This window comes from Crassostrea angulata, chromosome 7, assembly GCF_025612915.1.
Source record: "Crassostrea angulata isolate pt1a10 chromosome 7, ASM2561291v2, whole genome shotgun sequence".
In the NCBI taxonomy this organism is placed as follows: Eukaryota; Metazoa; Mollusca; class Bivalvia; order Ostreida; family Ostreidae; genus Magallana; species Magallana angulata.
Window position 1 is genome coordinate 31,624,071 of NC_069117.1, and position 17,892 is coordinate 31,641,962.

At 33.8% G+C, this 17,892-nt stretch overlaps 2 protein-coding genes across 4 annotated transcripts; one reads left to right on the forward strand and one right to left on the reverse strand.

The window, feature by feature from the left end:
* Positions 1-74: 74 nt before the first annotated feature.
* On the forward strand, positions 75-2,758 carry LOC128155176 (uncharacterized protein DDB_G0284459-like). The gene has a single exon (XM_052816760.1). It carries the CDS (start codon positions 328-330, stop codon positions 2,326-2,328), a length of 2,001 nt encoding a protein of 666 aa, XP_052672720.1. The 5' UTR covers positions 75-327; the 3' UTR covers positions 2,329-2,758.
* A 151-nt stretch (positions 2,759-2,909) lies between these two features.
* Positions 2,910-17,468, reverse strand: LOC128155178 (annexin A7-like). 3 transcript variants are annotated; one of them, XM_052816761.1, is made up of 16 exons: positions 17,359-17,468; positions 15,926-15,998; positions 15,126-15,242; positions 14,898-14,918; positions 13,131-13,247; positions 12,179-12,328; positions 10,883-11,031; positions 9,848-9,969; positions 9,278-9,372; positions 8,574-8,687; positions 8,361-8,451; positions 7,914-8,014; positions 7,505-7,756; positions 4,259-4,334; positions 3,899-4,011; positions 2,910-3,536 (listed from the first exon to the last, which is right to left on the reverse strand). In XM_052816761.1, exons 2-16 carry the CDS (start codon positions 15,938-15,940, stop codon positions 3,411-3,413), a joined length of 1,659 nt encoding a protein of 552 aa, XP_052672721.1. In that variant the 5' UTR covers positions 15,941-15,998; positions 17,359-17,468; the 3' UTR covers positions 2,910-3,410. The 3 variants fall into 3 exon arrangements, with proteins under 3 accessions (XP_052672721.1, XP_052672722.1, XP_052672723.1); XM_052816762.1 differs by lacking the exon at positions 17,359-17,468 and adding an exon at positions 17,143-17,264; XM_052816763.1 differs by lacking the exon at positions 14,898-14,918 and having other exon boundaries at positions 17,359-17,467.
* Positions 17,469-17,892: the final 424 nt, after the last annotated feature.

Consider the following 17,892-nt stretch of genomic DNA (forward strand, 5'->3'; position numbering starts at 1 on the left):
GAATACACCTACTTTCACTTTTGGACAAGGTAACGCTAACGCATATAATTTTGGTTTATCCCTCTTTATTTTGCACAAGTGATTCCAAGAGAAGTCATTTTGCATTCAATGCAATCGTAATGTTAATTGTTATCTTCTATTTTACAGACAATACATGTATTTGAGTTCCAAAAGCAGGGCAGATCCTCGAGCATGCAAAATATGGAAAATGAACAGCTGCAGAAGTATATCAGAATGTGTCACTCATCACTCTTAGACTTGGGAAGTTTAACTTGTTTGGTATAGTGCTTTTTTTTTAATAAGTGATAGTTTTTTTTAACCTTATCCATGGAGAGTGAAACAGAAGAAAATCCTGATGACCAGGACTATATTCTGAGCATTCTCAGGAACTTACAGTCACCAAATAGATTTCCTACTGGAAATCCAATCAATAATTGTGCAAGTGTTATCTCAGGAAACACTTATTCTGATGAGGATTCAAACACCAATGACAGCAGTTCAAATTTTTCACCAAATGGGGAGCTTTCTGATGAACAACTCGTTGAGAATTTCAATAGGGTTAGAACAGGTCACAGATTAGATGATTACATATTAAGCATCCTGAACAATGGGAAGTGCAAGAAAAAGTCACACATACAAAGCACTGTGGATTCATTGGACTCTATTCATTGTTCAGACTTGACATTAAAGCCTTTTGAAAATGCATTCAGCCCAGGGTCTCTTGAGGTTTCGAATATTCTATTCAAGGAAGATTCCTCTAATCACAAACTGGATGAAGTCCTGCATGTAGCTATGAAGATTGTAAAGCCTAAAAAAGGGAAGACTACTAAGCCATCAAATGTTTCTTCTCCTTGCAAGAGAAAGTCTCCGAAATCTAACTGTACTAAAATGAAGAAACAAACAACCCATTCAGCTTCAAATTTAACTTGTCATGTGTGCAATTTTGTCTTTAATTCAGAGGAAAGCAGAAACAGACATATGTCAAATGAGCACATAAAGAGAGTATCCAATAAAAACCAATGTGGGAATCGGAAAAGGAACGTAAGTCAATCTGAAAATTTTCCTTCGGAGACAAGTAATTGCAGTACCACAACATGGTGTTTTTATGCATTTCCACAAGAAGAGGAACATGTGAGAGAAAACTTTGAAAAAGAGCAATTATCCATGGTAAACTTAAAAGAATTACCTATCGACAAAACTGTGATAGATCCAAATACAATTGGTGAGACAAAAGATGTAGAAAAAGGAGAAGGTTCACTGAGGACATCCTCATACAGACAATTTCTTAATTCAAGTGAAGATCAGTGTAGTAGGACCCAACCTTTTTCAGAGCATGTAAAAATGAAGCATAAACGATACATGAATGGTGAAAGGATTTGCATAGAAACTGGTATATCAGAGTTGCAGAATAGGTCCCAATTTGACAAATTGGTGTGTGATAGTGATTTCAAAATTTCTCTTCCAAAGCATAAACCTGATTTGAGGCCTTCATCCCTTTTATCAAAATTGTGCTCAAGCATACAGATTTTGGACAAGTCGGAACCATCTCCCTCATCATCATCACCGCTATCATCAACATCATCATCGTCATCATCATCAGCAGCAGAATTTAAACTACAATCAAATCAACAGTCATCATCATCAAAACTTTCATCAAATCAACAACCACCATCTACATCAAACCAAGTATCGCCAGCTGTGTTAATTCCCGACACTGTTTTAAGGGAGAGACATTGGATAATCCTTGACACACCCAACATTTTCTGTGCGCCTTCTTCCAGCTCCACCACCATCAAAGTGAAGGGACACCAAAATCAGACCCAAAATGATGACATAGTTGGAATTAAATCCATATTAGATGAACCTGTCAAAGCGCCATCTGTTACTCAATGTTTGACCTTGTTTCCAGAGTGTTCAAGTCACCATGCAACTCCAAAATCCAATACGTGTAGTAAATTCAATATAGAAAATGAGTGTTCAGCAAACAGCAGTATTAACCAAGTACACAAGTTTCCATTTGTTGAAAAAAGTAATTCTCAATCAGAAAGTTGTACAGTGAATGTATCAGCTACACAAGACTCTGATCACATTGAGAATGACGAATTAGAAATTATAAAGCACTCTTGTGCAAGACATTTAGCCTTTTCTGATTTCATTGCAAGGTACTATGCTTTTAAAACACACAAAGCTGGAAGTTCTTCAAAAGAAGATAAAATAAGCACATTTAAGGACACAAGCAAGGAAGCTGTTTACTATTCTCCGTTTTCAAGAGACTTTATTCTCTCCCCTCCGAAGAAACGATGGAAAAGTTATCTTGGGAATGAATAATAATGTCGTGTATTTTCCTATTTTTAATTACCAGTAGCCAGTAATATGTCTATATTTTTTGTTTTTTTCTTTGTTATTTTTTTTCAAATTATGTTTTAATTAAAAACATTTTGAATGGCATTGTTTATTAATTATTTGTGAAAGTTTCTACCTCAATAGTAGCTCACATAAACAGTATCATGATTGAAGACCATATATAAATACTTGTTATGGAATCTATTCAAACTAATGTGAATTGAATTTAAGCATTTTTCAAATTTATTTCTCACCCCCCCCCCCCCTCCAGCCAAAAAAATATTAAAAAACATAAAATGTATATTAAAAACCCAAAACTACATTTTGAGTGTTTTATGGTACATGTATATTGTATTGATAACAAAGCAAACAATTTTTATTTTTTTTTGGGGGGGGGGGGGTACTCTTATATATAAAGATGATTACAAAAGATTGGTGTGTAGAAAGCAGCTATTCTTTACTTGCAGTAGTAGAATCTTTGCAAGAAATATGAAAGTAAATAAAAGACATTGATGGTTTAACTTAAAAAAAAAAAGAACAACATAGAATTCAACTGGGAAACGACAGATTTTTGTTAAACTTTATTGAGTTATTAAAGCTGTTCATAATAAGGAAGAATTATTGTGTGGAACTCTTCAAAAATATGTTTAACACATTGCAAAAAACAAAAACAAATTGCAGATCATCTAATAAAACTACCATTATACCATTGTAAACTTAGAAGTTGACTCACAGTTCGATATATGAATCTGATAAAATGAGAAAAATATATATGCCTGCATATACTAATGGACCAATAAAAATAACAAAGCGGTTTCAGATAAATAAAATGCAGTTAAAAAATTTCATCTAGGTAAAACATGATTACTATCATTTTGAGCTTTTGGATTCAAGTCTAGAATTTACAGGTTCCCACAACAAGACTATAAAACAGAATACATGCATTTTTCAAAAAAATATATATATACTTAATAGGGGAATAAGTCACATATCACAGTAAAGAAATATCGGTTGAAGAAATGTCCAATCCTTATGGTGAAAAATTAAGCGCAGTGAATAATTTTAGTCTAGTTTTGGCCGACGATTGCCTTCAGGATTTTACAGTAGTCGCCGGAACAATCCTGATCGATCCAGTTCCACAGCGTCTGCTTGGTCATCTCCAGGAAACATTCCTTGATTTGTACCATGTCAATCTATACAAAGAGGCAATACGAAATGGAAGGATTAACAATACTTTAAAGCATGCATGGCTGTATACAAAAGCAATAGATAAACTTGGTCCCATACAAATATGAATTATTTGCAGTATTATTTTTCTGATAATTTTTTTTTACAGACATATAAAAAATAAATTACATCTATGAATTTATCCCACTTTCTATAATGATACTTCATTGGAAACAGACAGTTGATTACACTTTGTTTTTCTCTCTTTTGTGATGAATGAACAAAGCATAATCAAACATGGATTTCTGACAATGGTGATTACCTAGCCTAGCTATAACATCCTTTACGGTTTCTTTAGTCCAAATACATAATTATTCTTTAAGCATACCTCTGCTCTGGAGACAATGACTCGGATCAGGTCCGAATCGTGAGTTCCAAGTCCCTTCATGCACCACACAAGGCGCTCAGCAAAATACTTAGGACGGCATTTCAGTGCCATTACTGAAATTTAAAAAACAGTTGGTAATGTAACTAAGAAACAATTAACCATCATTATAATAGCCTAATGGTTGTTTCTTTGTTACAGGAGTTGGAGAAGGAAATTTACAACAATTAACCTTATTATTGTTAACTTCTACTTCATTTGGAAGATGTCTTCAGGTTTTATTCATTTTGAGATTGAAATTGAAGCAAAAAAAGCAAGAAGAGTATAGACTTTCAAAAAATAAGCACAATGAATATTATTTACCCATTGTTAGAAGTCCTTTCCCAAAGTTTCCAGAGGTCTCTCTGTCAATTGTGTTTTCTACATCTCTTTGTGTAAGCTGAAAATTATGACAAAATCTGTGAATTTCATTATTTACCTCCCCTTATATTGGTACATAGCTACAGCGGATTGACATACGGTACATGTACATGTATTGAGTTTAACATAATGGCATCCAACCTAAAAACATTGCTAAACAAGAGGCCCATGGGCCACATCGCTCACCTGAGGAACAATAGGTATGATAAAGTCAGCTTAATGGAGTCATAATAAAAACAATCTGGACAATGTACAATAATACATGTAGATTTTTCCCCCTTGGAACTGGGATAGCCCCGATTGCTGCCAATATTTACAAGAGCAGACTTTAATTACCTCTCCTGCACATGTATAGGGACTCAACGTTACGCAGGCAGGGATGTCCGCACACCTACGCAACTCAACAGGTACCAACGTTAACGCAAGCAGGAATGACCACACACTTGCGCCAACAGCTCAACATAATGCAAGCAGGGAGTGCCGCACACTTGCGCTAGAAAGGCCAGAACACCAGCAGAGATGACCATTTACTAGTGCTCTGCCACATCCACCACAAGCAAGTATGACCGCACACTTGCATTCATCCACCACAAGCAAGTATGACCGCACACTTGTATTTATGCGATACAGGGCAGGAAAGAGCGCACACTCTGTGTCATAGGTTAGAAACACGAAGATTAGATAGAGCAGGGGTGTCCACACACTCAATCTATCTGTAACTGTTCAAGTTTAACCCCAAACAGTCGCACATTGTAATGCAAGAGACACTGTCCCTATATATGTGCCAGCCTAAAATAATTCATAGTATCTAAAAATTGGAAATCAAAAATAAACTAACTAATCCGGCCTAACCCAAAACTACTTATGCAGAACAATTAAAACACATTGAATATTTATTATTGTATAAAAATAATCATCACAATAATTGGTTAACAGTGGATGCATTAATCAAAATAATCAAGAATCAATAAATCAAGGGCAATAACTCAATACAGTAATACAAAAAGATTTTAATGAAAAAATAGCTGCCTGCCTCAATTTTATAGTCATATCACATGTTGAGTATTGCAGTTTTCTAAAAGATCCTTTTCAATTGTTTATATATGGGATATTTAGCTGCATCAAACTCTGAACCTTCTTGTGAGGCCGAAGAATTGTCCTGGAGCCAAAGTCTTAACAATTATAAAGAATCATCTTGCTGATCCGTTTCTAAGAAGAAGATTTTTAAAGATTTGCTCTATATATCCCTATGTAAAACTTTAACACCCCCCCCCCCCCCCCAATGTGGCCTCACCCTACCCCCAGGGATCATGATTCTCACAACTTGAATCTACACTACCTGAGGATGCTTCCACACAAGTTTCAGCTTTCCTGGCTGTTTAGTTTCTGAGAAGAAGATTTTTAAGTATTTACTCTATATATTCCTATGTAAAACTTCACCCCCCCCCCATTGTGCCCCACCCTACCCCCAGGGATCATGGTTCACAACTTTGAATCTACACTGCCTGAGGATGCTTCCACAAAAGTTTCAGCTTTCCTGGCTGAATAGTTTCTGAGAAGAAGATTTTTAAATATTTGCTCTATATATCCCTATGTAAAACTTTAACAACCCCCCCACCCAATGTGGCCTCATCCTACCCCCAGGGATCATGATTTTCACAACTTGAATCTACACTACCTGAGGATGCTTCCACACAAGTTTCAGCTTTCCTGGCTGTTTAGTTTCTGAGAAGAAGATTTTTAAATATTTACTCTATATATTCCTATGTAAAACTTCACCCCCCCCCCATTGTGCCCCACCCTACCCCCAGGGATCATGATTCACAACTTTGAATCTACACTGCCTGAGGATGCTTCCACACAAGTTTCAGCTTTCCTGGCTGTTTAGTTTCTGAGAAGAAGATTTTTAAAGATTTACTCTATATATTCCTATGTAAAACTTCAACCCCCATTGTGGCCCCACCATACCCCCGGGGGTCATGAATTTCACAACTTTGAATCTACACTACCTGAGGATGCTTCCACACAAGTTTCAGCTTTCCTGGCTGTTTAGTATCTGAGAAGAAGATTTTTAAAGATTTACTCTATATTTTCCTATGTAAAACTTCGACCCCCCATTGTGGCCCCATCCTACACCCAGGGGTCATGATTTTCACAACTTTGAATCTACACTACCTGAGGATGCTTCCACACAGGTTTCAGCTTTCCTGGCTGTTTAGTTTCTGAGAAGAAGATTTTTAAAGATTTACCCTATATATTCCTATGTAAAACTTCGACCCCCCCATTTGGGCCCCACCCTACCCCCAGGGGTCATGATTTTCACAACTTTGAATCTACACTACCTGAGGATGCTTCCACACAAGTTTCAGCTTTCCTGGCTGTTTAGTTTCTGAGAAGAAGATTTTTAAATATTTACTCTATATATTCCTATGTAAAACTTCAACCCCCATTGTGGCCCCACCCTACCCCCGGGGGTCATGAATTTCACAACTTTGAATCTACACTACCTGAGGATGCTTCCACACAAGTTTCAGCTTTCCTGGCTGTTTAGTTTCTGAGAAGAAGATTTTTAAAGATTTACTCTATATATTCCTATGTAAAACTTCAACCCCCCCATTGTGGCCCCACCCTACCCCCGGGGGTCATGAATTTCACAACTTTGAATCTACACTACCTGAGGATGCTTCCACACAAGTTTCAGCTTTCCTGGCTTTCTGGTTCTTGAGAAGAAGATTTTTGAAAATTTCTCGAAATTTTTCATTAATCCAAATTATCTCCCCTTGAAAACGGGTGTGGCCCTTAATTTTCACAACTTTGAATCCCCTTTGCCTAAGGATGATTTGTGCCAAGTTTGGTTGAAATTGGCCAAGTAGTTCTTGAGAAGATGTTGAAAATGTGAAAAGTTTACGGACAGACGGACAGACAGACAGACGGACAGACGGACGACAGACAAAATGTGATCAGAATAGCTCACTTGAGCTTTCAGCTCAGGTGAGCTAAAAAGAGATGGATAGGCAAGTATAAGATAATGAGTTTCTGATATCTGAAACTTCTAATGGAATTCAACTTACAAGCCAAAATTTTCAAAGGAAAATTTTCAGAAGCTCTATACATTACAAAAGCTTTTATATATAATGTCTCCATCGTATGTTCATTCATTAGTAGAAAAAGAGTCTCTAGACACTTTACCTTGACATATTCATCATAAGTAGCCCTGGATTGGTAGACCTCGGGCAGAGCGAAAATACGGATCATCTCCTCCTCATCTGTACCAAGCTGGTCCTCAGTGACCTCGAACAGCTTCTGGGCATCTCTCTTGGCCTTGGCCACGTTAACAAGCTTCTCCATGTTGATAATGAATTGTCCAGTGGGCTTATCCTCAAAAAGCACAGGCTCCACCGCCTCTTCAAGAGTTTCTGGATCCAGCTCATTTCTTCCTCCCTACAATAACATTGTGATAAAAATTTAAATTGTAAGTATAATAAAATTTACAACATTGAATCAAAATTTAAATGCAGCCGTTTTAATCTTAATTGTCATTTACAGTGAGCACTTTTGAATTTTGCATTTTCCATCCCAATCTTTAACCCTTTGTTACCTGGCAAGCCGAAATCAGGAATCTTTTGAAGTCTCCACTTGTGTCATCCTCTATGTCTTGTTCGATCAACGTTTCTCCAGACTTTCTGTTAGGACTTGCCACTAAAAGCAAAAATACACAATATAAATTATTTCTGTGAATTTGCAGTTTTGTATCAAATCATTAGAAAATAAAACTGTCAGAACAGAAAAATTTCATCATAATTTTTTTTATATTTCCCAACTGTCATAAAAATTAAAAAGTAAGATTTTAATATCTGCTTGGGGTGCTTCTCCTGATTTTATGTGGATATCAATTCCTGACATGTTAAATTAAGAATCAACAGTATAAGTTTATAAATAAAGAATATTGAGCAACTTTATTTTTTACACCTGCATCAATTGACTGAATTAAGGAGTTTAATTTTTCTTAAAAGTATGGCAGGATTTCAGGTAAAGACAAACATACCATCGCCATACACTGCTCTGATTTCTTGTATCTGCTTTGGCGTTCTGGTTCCAAAGATTTCAATCAGGACAGACTCATCTGTGCCAGGACCCTGTCAGTTTTAAAGAAACAAAATTCAAAATAAAAAAGATTGTGTGTGACCCCATGCGTGTAAATCCGTAAACGTATACTTTGAATGAACATTTTTTAACAGACTGGCCTTAAAAAACTTACATAAATGGCCTCTTTGATACACCAAGCATCATAATGGGCTGGCGGGACAAACAGGGCCATCACAGTCTCCAGGAAGTCACCACTAAGCTCAGAGTCCAATCTTTCAATTAAATCCTGATAAAATATAAACATTATAAACAGATGATGAATAGTAAGGTAACAAAGTAGGAAACAGTGAAAAGGAGGAAACTGCATTTGGAGTACCGTACTGTATAAAATTATATGGTTAATGGTGAATAAGCATAAAATATGAAACAACACTAAACTAATATTAAGCTAATAAACTTATATCAACAATTAAAACAAGAAAATTCTTTGAAATTCTTTTTTGGTTCATATACAGTAGTAGCTAGTTGCTGGAATTTTAACAAGAAATCTTTTCATAGAGTATGTTCAGTAGCACATGGCTCAGTGGTCATAGGTAACCAAAATGTTGCTGGTTCAAGCCCAGCTATGATCACTTGATAATGCAATGTATTGTGCTCTTAGACGAGGCACCTAATTTACATTGTCTCAGTCTTCCAAACTAAAAATTGGGTTCTGGCATACAGTGGGATTTGATCCGCAATGGACGTCCAGGGGGAAGTCAATGACTCTAACGACTGCTTATTACCATGGAAACCAAGTATAAGCATCGGTACTATGCCCCTTCCTGGATTGGAGAAGGATTTAACTTAATTTAATACAGAAAATAAAGATTTCACCTCTCCATATGCAGTCTTGAACTTCTTCTTTATCTTCTGTCTTTGGGCATTTGTACGATTTGCAATCACATGGATGATGGCCTCCTCATTTGTACCTACAAAATAAAACAACCCATTTTGTTTTCTTGAAATAAGAACAGCATAGGTAATGGCATAGTGTGATCATAAAGTTGACTAAAGCTCTAGAAGAACTTTAATGACCAGTGTTTTTTCATGGTTACAATAATTAAATATTACAAACTAACTTTATAATTTCCAGTTATCATACAATGTATAATCATATATGATATGATATGCTTACATTACAATCATCAATCAATTAAAATGTACCTGGTAGTAGAAAGTACAAATAATATTATTTCCTGCACTCAGTTGTTTAGAACAAAAAAAAATTGTAGTAAATAAATTTATGAGAATAGTCTCCTCTAAAAAAGAATTTAGAACTACATGTACATGTTCACTTTAATTATAATGCTGCATTCACAAGATAGGAGCAGCTTCTTCCTTTTTTCTTTCATGTTTGCAGTATCTGAGATAATACATTGGGAATACATGTATACTGGTGCTTACCAGCTCCATCCATGGCTTTATCCAGAAATATACAGTCTGATTCTGCATCCCATCTTTCGCCAGCAAGTGGTGTTCCGTCGAATTCGTTCATGAATACTACCATAGGATCATCCTCTGGATAACTGGATGAAGTAAGACAACAGAAGTTGTAAATCATGTGCGTAATATCATGCTGAATTAATGATTTATAGATACCCATACTGTAAAAGTGTTTTTTTACGCTGGTGGTTATAAGTACGTGTTTTCTACAGTCAAACAATACGTGTGGGTATTAAATAAGCGGATGCGTGATTTACCACTCTAAAGTTTAGCTTTTTGTACCATTAGTGCAGGCCGGTATTTTAAGCGGTTTTCAGCTTACCGCGTAACTAGCGTAAATATCCCCACGCGTAAATAACCACTTTTACAGTAATTTATATTCATGCATGTATATTTTCCATTATCTAAATAAATTGTCATATTAAAGAAAGTGTTTCACCTCTAATGCATTGGTGTGTCATAAAATAATGAAAGAAAAAAGTGACCAAGCTTAAATACCCTTCTTTAATATTATTTTTTTTAACAATATTTACTGGGAATGGTGGCGAAAAATTTTGAATTTAAATGAAGTACTGTGAAAGAAGTTATTAAGGTGTAGGGAAAATTTGCACTAGTTATGCGATAAGCTTAAAACTGTTTAAAATACCCCGCTCATATGGTAGAAAATCAAAACTTTAGTGCGGTTAAACAAGCATCCGCTTATTTGATACCCACATCTATTGTTTAACCATAAGTAAATACAGTTGAACTTTGATATCTCGAACACCGATATCTTGAATACAATGGATATGTCGAAGTGATTTTTAAGTCCTAAACACTTCAACTTTAAGTATTTTAACCATAATACCTCGAATACTTGGATATCTCGAAGTTTTTAACCAATCCCTTCTAGTTCGAGATAACGAGGTTTGACTGTATATACTTTACCAGCAGCGTATAAAACCATGTTTACAGTATAAGTTGACAAAAGTCAAATATATGATAGTAAAATCATACTGAGTAAAGCCTTTTACAGTCCCCTCTGTTGGTTCAAGTGTACCATCCATGTCCAAATGGCGTTTCAAATTAGCTACATAATTAGACTTCAATCGTGCCATGAAGTCTTCATCCTCCTGCATTTTCTGGGCTAAAAGCTCTTCCACTTTCTGAAATATGATTTATTATTAATTTCATCATTAAATGTTCAGTGATCATTCTTTCTTATAGATTTAAACATTTGATGTCACCAATAAGATAAAATGAACACAATATTCAGTTTGTGAGGATCATTAAATTTGATTATTAATGCTACACACTATTCATTTTATGTATTAAAACATGCAGTGCAAATTTGTTGGGGAGATTCATGGAACACCAGTATAGAGCACTTTGAAACTAGAGGTAGCAAGCTCACAAATGATAACCCCCACTAAGTTGCCTAAATGACCTTGGGTCAAAATCAATTGACATATATACCTTCAGGTGATAAGGTTTTGTGTAATAAGAACTTCCAATGCTTTTCCATAAAAGAAATATAGAGTATAAACAAATTTTGCACTTTTCCTTCCAGTGACCTTTAACTTGCCCAAATGACCTTAGGTCAAAGTCATGACACACCCTCATGTCATATGTGTCATAAGCAACCTTTGTGTGAAATAAGTACCTCCAATGTTTCTCCATAAGAAAGATATGGACCAGACACAAATTTTACACTTTTTCCTCCAGTGACCTTGATCTTGCCCAAATGATCTTGGGTCAAAGTCATGACACAACCTTAGGTGCTAAGTAACATTTGTGTGAAGTAAGAACTATAATGTTTCACCATAAGAAAATTATGGCCCAACATGAATTTTGCGCTTTTCCCTCCGTGACCCTGAACTTGCCCAAAATCATTAACTAGCCTAGATCAAAATTATGATATATCATCAGATCATAAGCAACCTTTGTGTAAAGTAAGAACTGACAATGTTTTTCCATAATGAAGATATGGACAACACAAATTTTGCACTTTACCCTCCAGTGACCTTGAACTTGCCAAAATGACCTTGGGTCAAAATCGTGTCACAAACCAAGAACTAAGATATGAAATTGATGTGACTGTAAAACTGTTTTCATACTAGTAGTACTAAGTAGTTTCATGACCTTCATGATCAGTGTGAGGCTAGCTATTATGTATTTTGACCTGATCTGATAATTAATTTACTGGTGACCTTATTGATATATTGGAGAATAATGGCTCAAACATATCTTTAATTAAAAAATGGCAATAAACTGTGGTGAAACGTGCATTCCTGAAAATATTGATTTACATACCCTTTGCTTTTTGGCCTTCTTTTTGTTCTTCTTCCTGGATACCTTAATTTCTTCTTCCAACTCCTCGTCTTCCTCCTCCTCCTCCTCTTCCTCTTCTTCCTCAGCTTGCTGGACAAGTTCCTCCATTTCACCACTATCTAGTGTTTGAGCCTGCAAAATTATGTTGTCAATTGATCAACATTTACTAAAATCCAAATTATTTTTTCATGTATGATGCAAATTTTACAAAGTTAATGTACAGAACCTTAAGGTACTCCTATACTCGGCACTAAATGGGCTAAATCATTAAAAGCTTAGCTTTAAATGATAAATATACATTCTAGCAATACATATACAAAAGAAAATATGCATGTTTACATGCTAGTTTGTTTGTTATCACCTCTCAGACGGGTGTACCCCCTTGCGAAAATTATTGACAATTATGAAATTTGCCAGACGTCCGTTTTTCCTAAAAATAATTACCAATTTTGGGAAAATTAGAACTGAACATACAAAATAGAGTATAAATATTTATTTAAGCCATATCTCATCAATAATTTTGCGCAAATTTATATATTGCGCAAAATTATATATTAATTTTATATACTGCGCTTTATATAAATACAAAGAAGATATAAGCATACCTGAGATCCTGGTTAATCAGAAACTTCGTTTTTCATTTTACTTTAACAGAATCGAGTTTCTCAACATTAATCATTTCTATCTCTCATAGAGCAAAATCAATACCGGGTATCTAAAACGCTTTGTAAAAGTCGAACCAATATTGTAAAATCCGTATTATGACGTCTTGCGATACTCGGACTACTTTAACTGTCATTGCAAATATCTTACTGTGAAACCAAAAATCACCAAAAGGCCTTCTGTTGAAACTGTCATTTTTTAATGAAAAAACTGCATATAGATTTTGAAAATAATTCTTATAATTCTTATGAGTATGCTTATTCTAACTTACCGCTGCAGACATCAAGGCGTTGTTGGTGTTCCACACATTGTTGTTGATAACAACTGTCTGGGTTGAGGGTGGCATGGTGTGCATAGCTGGCATCATCATTCCCATCATTCCCTGCATCTGTACAGTAAGATAATGAATTCCTATGTGTGTATATTTATGTAAGATTCTATACTGTACATAAATCATATTTGGGCAAAATTTTATGCAAGACTTTTTCATTGATAACAAATCTGTTCTATTATTTTTTTTTTTACTGACATGTTGAAATTTTCTAATCTAATACTGTTAACAGTATATCCTGAATTTTTTGCGATGATCTATTTGTCACTTTTTGGAGATCATGTTTACCTTGCAAAATATTTAATATGCAGAAATTTTATTCATAATTATTTGCAATAAGAACTTTCAAGTGCAAAAAATGACTGTTACATATTTTCCCCATCCGCTATGATCTATTTTTTGCTTTTTTCCAAATCACTTTCACAAAATATGTAATACCGCACAGAAATATATCTGTAAGTACGTGTATATGCTATAAGGAAACTAAAATCAATCACGAAAATTGACTGAAACAAATAAAAAAAGGTACACATTCCCATCTTTGCAAATTTTGTAACATGCTAAAAAAAATTAGAATAATACATTGTATGTTAAGTCTAATCTATCTATAAGATGCGCATGAATAGATACAGTACTGCACATGGTTTCATCCATAATATCTTCAATAACAATTTTGGAATTCAGTCATTGTTGAGTTGATCACCAAAATTAAATGTTAACTGGAGTGTAATTTTGGATTGCATAATTATATCCTTGGTTTTATGATTTTCACTTAATTAAAAAAAAAATTGATGTCAAATGATATAAATGAAACCATGGAGTATACAAGTATGGTCATGCACTTATAAACTCAGACCTAGGATACCAACAGTGGGACTCAAAGTTTAGAAGTACATAACAAGAAATATTAAATTAAGGCATATATCACTTCTCCTTGTTCGTAATTTGTTTATGAAAAAGGACCAAATTAAATTTAAAATTTGTGTTATGGATATCATAAGTAAAACATTGGAGGGGTGTCAATTCTTATCTTTAGGGGGGTACAAGAATGATGCCAAGCTTTATGTCTTATAAGCAATTGGGTTCTCAAAGCAGCAGAATAAAAGACTGCAGCTGATCGTACTACACATGGTAACCATCTCAAAGGGCCTGCAAAATTGCACATTTTCTTGCCAATTTTACTTAGAACTATACTTCTCATCCATCATGCTATCTATCTTAACCAAGTAATTTTCTGCCAAAAAAATTGAAAAACTTTTTCAAAGTGTTGTGAGCCAACTTAATAAATGGGCAAAACTTCTAGAATATCCTTATATATGTACCAGAATGTTTGCATGTATATACATCTCTACTTTTTGCCTATATCAGCAACAAAGTTCCCCGAAGTTTTATCTAGGGCTATAAGAGGAGTTGCACTGACAAATTATAATTGAATATGTATCCTTAAAAAGAACCAAAGTTATAGAGCATGATTTTTTTTTGGGGGGGGGGGGGGGGGGGGGGTTAAATCATTCATGCAAAGATCAAACTTAAGAAAAGTAGCGGATTCCACAGAAGAATATCTTAATAGATTTAGGAGACCCTTTCCAGTATTAAGTAGAATAATTAATTATTGGAAAGAAATAAATATTTGAGATAGTTGTACACTGTATTATTTGAATTATGATAGCTTGAATTCCACCTCATTTACTCTAAAAATATCTATACCTGCTGCATTTGTTGCATTTGCTGTAGAATAGGAGAATTAAAATGTAATTCAAATTCATTTGGATATAAAAATAAAAATTGTTAGTCATTCACCATTTATCTTTGGAAGAATATTGTTGAAACCACAGTATCCATTCTAGAGTTGATGACACATTGAAATGATGCATGTCTTAATTTAAATCTTTAATCAGTTTTAATTATCTTTGAATATGTATATTATTCACGTACCATTTGGGCGGCTGGATTTTGCTGGTAAGGGTTTCCATAACCTCCGCCGTATCCATAAGAAGTATAACCCCCTCCATAGGGATTGGCTGGGGGGTAGTTGCTTTGGTAAGGATTATACTACAGTAATGACATATAATTATATGATATAATTTAAAACAGCATAATTATGCACATATATATATAAGATCTTTCATGATTTGTGATTATTCAGTGTCATGTGTTTTCTTAAATCTATGTCCCATGGTGAGGGAGATTAAAAAATAGTTCAAATTATAAAACATATACCCTCACAAATCATGAAAAATTCTTTTCATCACATGTTTCAATCTTATGTTTAAGAGCTAATTTCCATCTTATAGACATTTTGATGCAGCAGATTCTAACATAATTTTTTTTTGTAATGGCTTAAAAATCACTTGTGATGTGATATCCACCCCATATCTGTGCCAAAATGTCATAAATATGTTTAATATATTTCTCTGTTTCTAGTTTCAGTCAACTTTTATCAATTTTCCAATTTTTTGGAAAGAATTACTGCAATCTATGTTTACTTTAACATTTTTTGAAGTGTAATTGTTATCATTATCGATTTTCATTTTATATGTACATTGTATTACCAGCTCCATAATATTTTTATATTAAGATTATGTTTTGAAGTGTTAAATATATACATATATAGGCCTGTTGTTATCACTTAATTGTATAGAAATGCATTTGATTGTTCAAATTAAAAAAAAAACGGTTAAAAAATCATATCTCAGAATACTCACTTATTACTAAAAAATAAGATGCATACTTACCCCGCCGAAGTTCATTTTCTATCTTTTAATATTGCACAGGTAACAGTGTTGATTCTCCCTGGTGTTGAAATACCTGTAGTCAGTATAAATAAGTTTATAAACTTAAAATTTCAATAAATCAAATTTCTTTTATATTTCAGGTCATGTTACAAAGTTTTTTTTATCAATACTAGCATATATTTATTTATAATTATCAACACCAAAGGGACTCATCCTTCTCCCTAAGAAAAGCAAGCACTTATTATACAGACTTTTTTCCTGACGAGAAATAAGTTTATCATTCACACAGCGCAATGCAAATTAAACCCTTGCTGTATACTCTACGTGACAGGTATGCACACAAGTAAGTCACTACATTGTTATTCTACAATTAACTTTAAAAGCTTTCATGAAAAAATTTTATAGTTAATTTTTATTAACTTTCTAAAATAATTAAATGGTAAACATAATACCCAAACATTAAAAATTTCTATTAAAGCTGGTAATAATTTTAAAGTTTAGTTCTAATCAATTTCATTTTATTTTTCTACAGTTTTGTTGCCTGATTTTGGAAATAATTGATATCATTGCTTTATGCCATCTTTAATACTTATAGTAGCAGGCAACATAGATAATTAGATATCAGTTTATCTATTAATAGTTGACAATTATATCGTGATACATGGTGTATTGCATAAACATATCATGATACATATCATATTGTGAGATAGCCAATGATACTCATGCCTACCTGTATTGTTTCAATGAAAATATAATGTTGCATAATTATTATTAATTTATTACCTATTATTTGCATAATTATTTTATTTAATTTGTAAAATGTATTCACAGTCATGTAAAACTAAAAGTGCCTTTCAGCACAATGTCATGTTAATAAATGAGTGCACATGCACTTTCAACACAGCTTCTCATACATAGCTCTCTTCTATTGCCCCTCCCCCCACCCCACCGCAAATGACAATGGTCACTCCAAAAAAGGTTGTTTATTAACACCAATAAAATGTAATTAAAATAAATGCTCGTAAAATCATCAAAAGCATAATGTGTCCTTGCAAAATGTCTGCACATTAATCTCGAATAATAGGAATATTTTCATAAGGTATTCAAGGTAAGTTTAAGTTTAATTAAAAACTTAGAAATATATACAAATATGAATATTTCATCGAGAAAAATCATTTACTTAAATAAACATATAATCAATCATAAAATTAACGTACCTCGAAAGAAGATATGTAGAGAAATAATAACCGATATCCTCTTTATACGCAACCACGCGTTCTTAGCAACGCTAAAACAACCTATCGAGTATTGTTATTTAAATTCAATTTCGCAATGGTTTTTTTCCCCTATCTGCTAAATCATAACAAGGTACAAATACTGAAACAACTGAGCATAAATTGCGCAACAATGAAGGTTTAACTGTACATATTTACCAGCAAATTGATGAAAACTTGGAAATGTCAAATGTTTTTGTTGGGGAAAAGACTACAGGAGAACCTGTCAGATCTGCGTTTTCCAGACGCTTTCTAAAAGGTATATTGTGGACGGACCATCGGAAAATTCCGGATAGTTTTTATACTTAATACAGTGCGTTTGTCTGCGTTGTGTTGTTTTTATACATACCTCAACGAATTAACGCTTGTTTCTTGATCTCTCTCTGTACTCATTCATTCAATAATTAAAGATTTAAAAACTACATCATATTTTTAAAATAGTAACGATGGGTGGGTCGTCACTCTGAATGTTGTTGGTTGAAATCATAATAATTTTTTAATTAGAATGAATTTTTTCCTCAAAAATATCATATCAATATTATGTACATTTATGTATTTCATTACATGTATCATTAGATCTGGAATGAATAGCCTATACTATTATAATATATAGATCTCTGATTTGATTTCACTAAAGTATTTAAGGAATTTTAACATTTTGTTTCTTGGAAGTGTGATGTTAAAGGACCAGCT

What these genes read in the sequence shown, in the direction of transcription:
- LOC128155176 (XM_052816760.1), top strand. Translation starts at nt 328, where the DNA reads ATGGAGAGTGAAACAGAAGAAAATCCTGATGACCAGGACTATATTCTG.
- LOC128155178 (XM_052816761.1), bottom strand. An exon ending in AAATGCAACAAATGCAGCAG is followed by an intron (nt 13,248 to 14,897) that starts GTATAGATATTT and finishes CTTACTGTACAG; the next exon opens with ATGCAGGGAATGATGGGAAT. An exon ending in GAAAGGACTTCTAACAATGG is followed by an intron (nt 4,012 to 4,258) that starts GTAAATAATATT and finishes TTTAAATTTCAG; the next exon opens with TAATGGCACTGAAATGCCGT.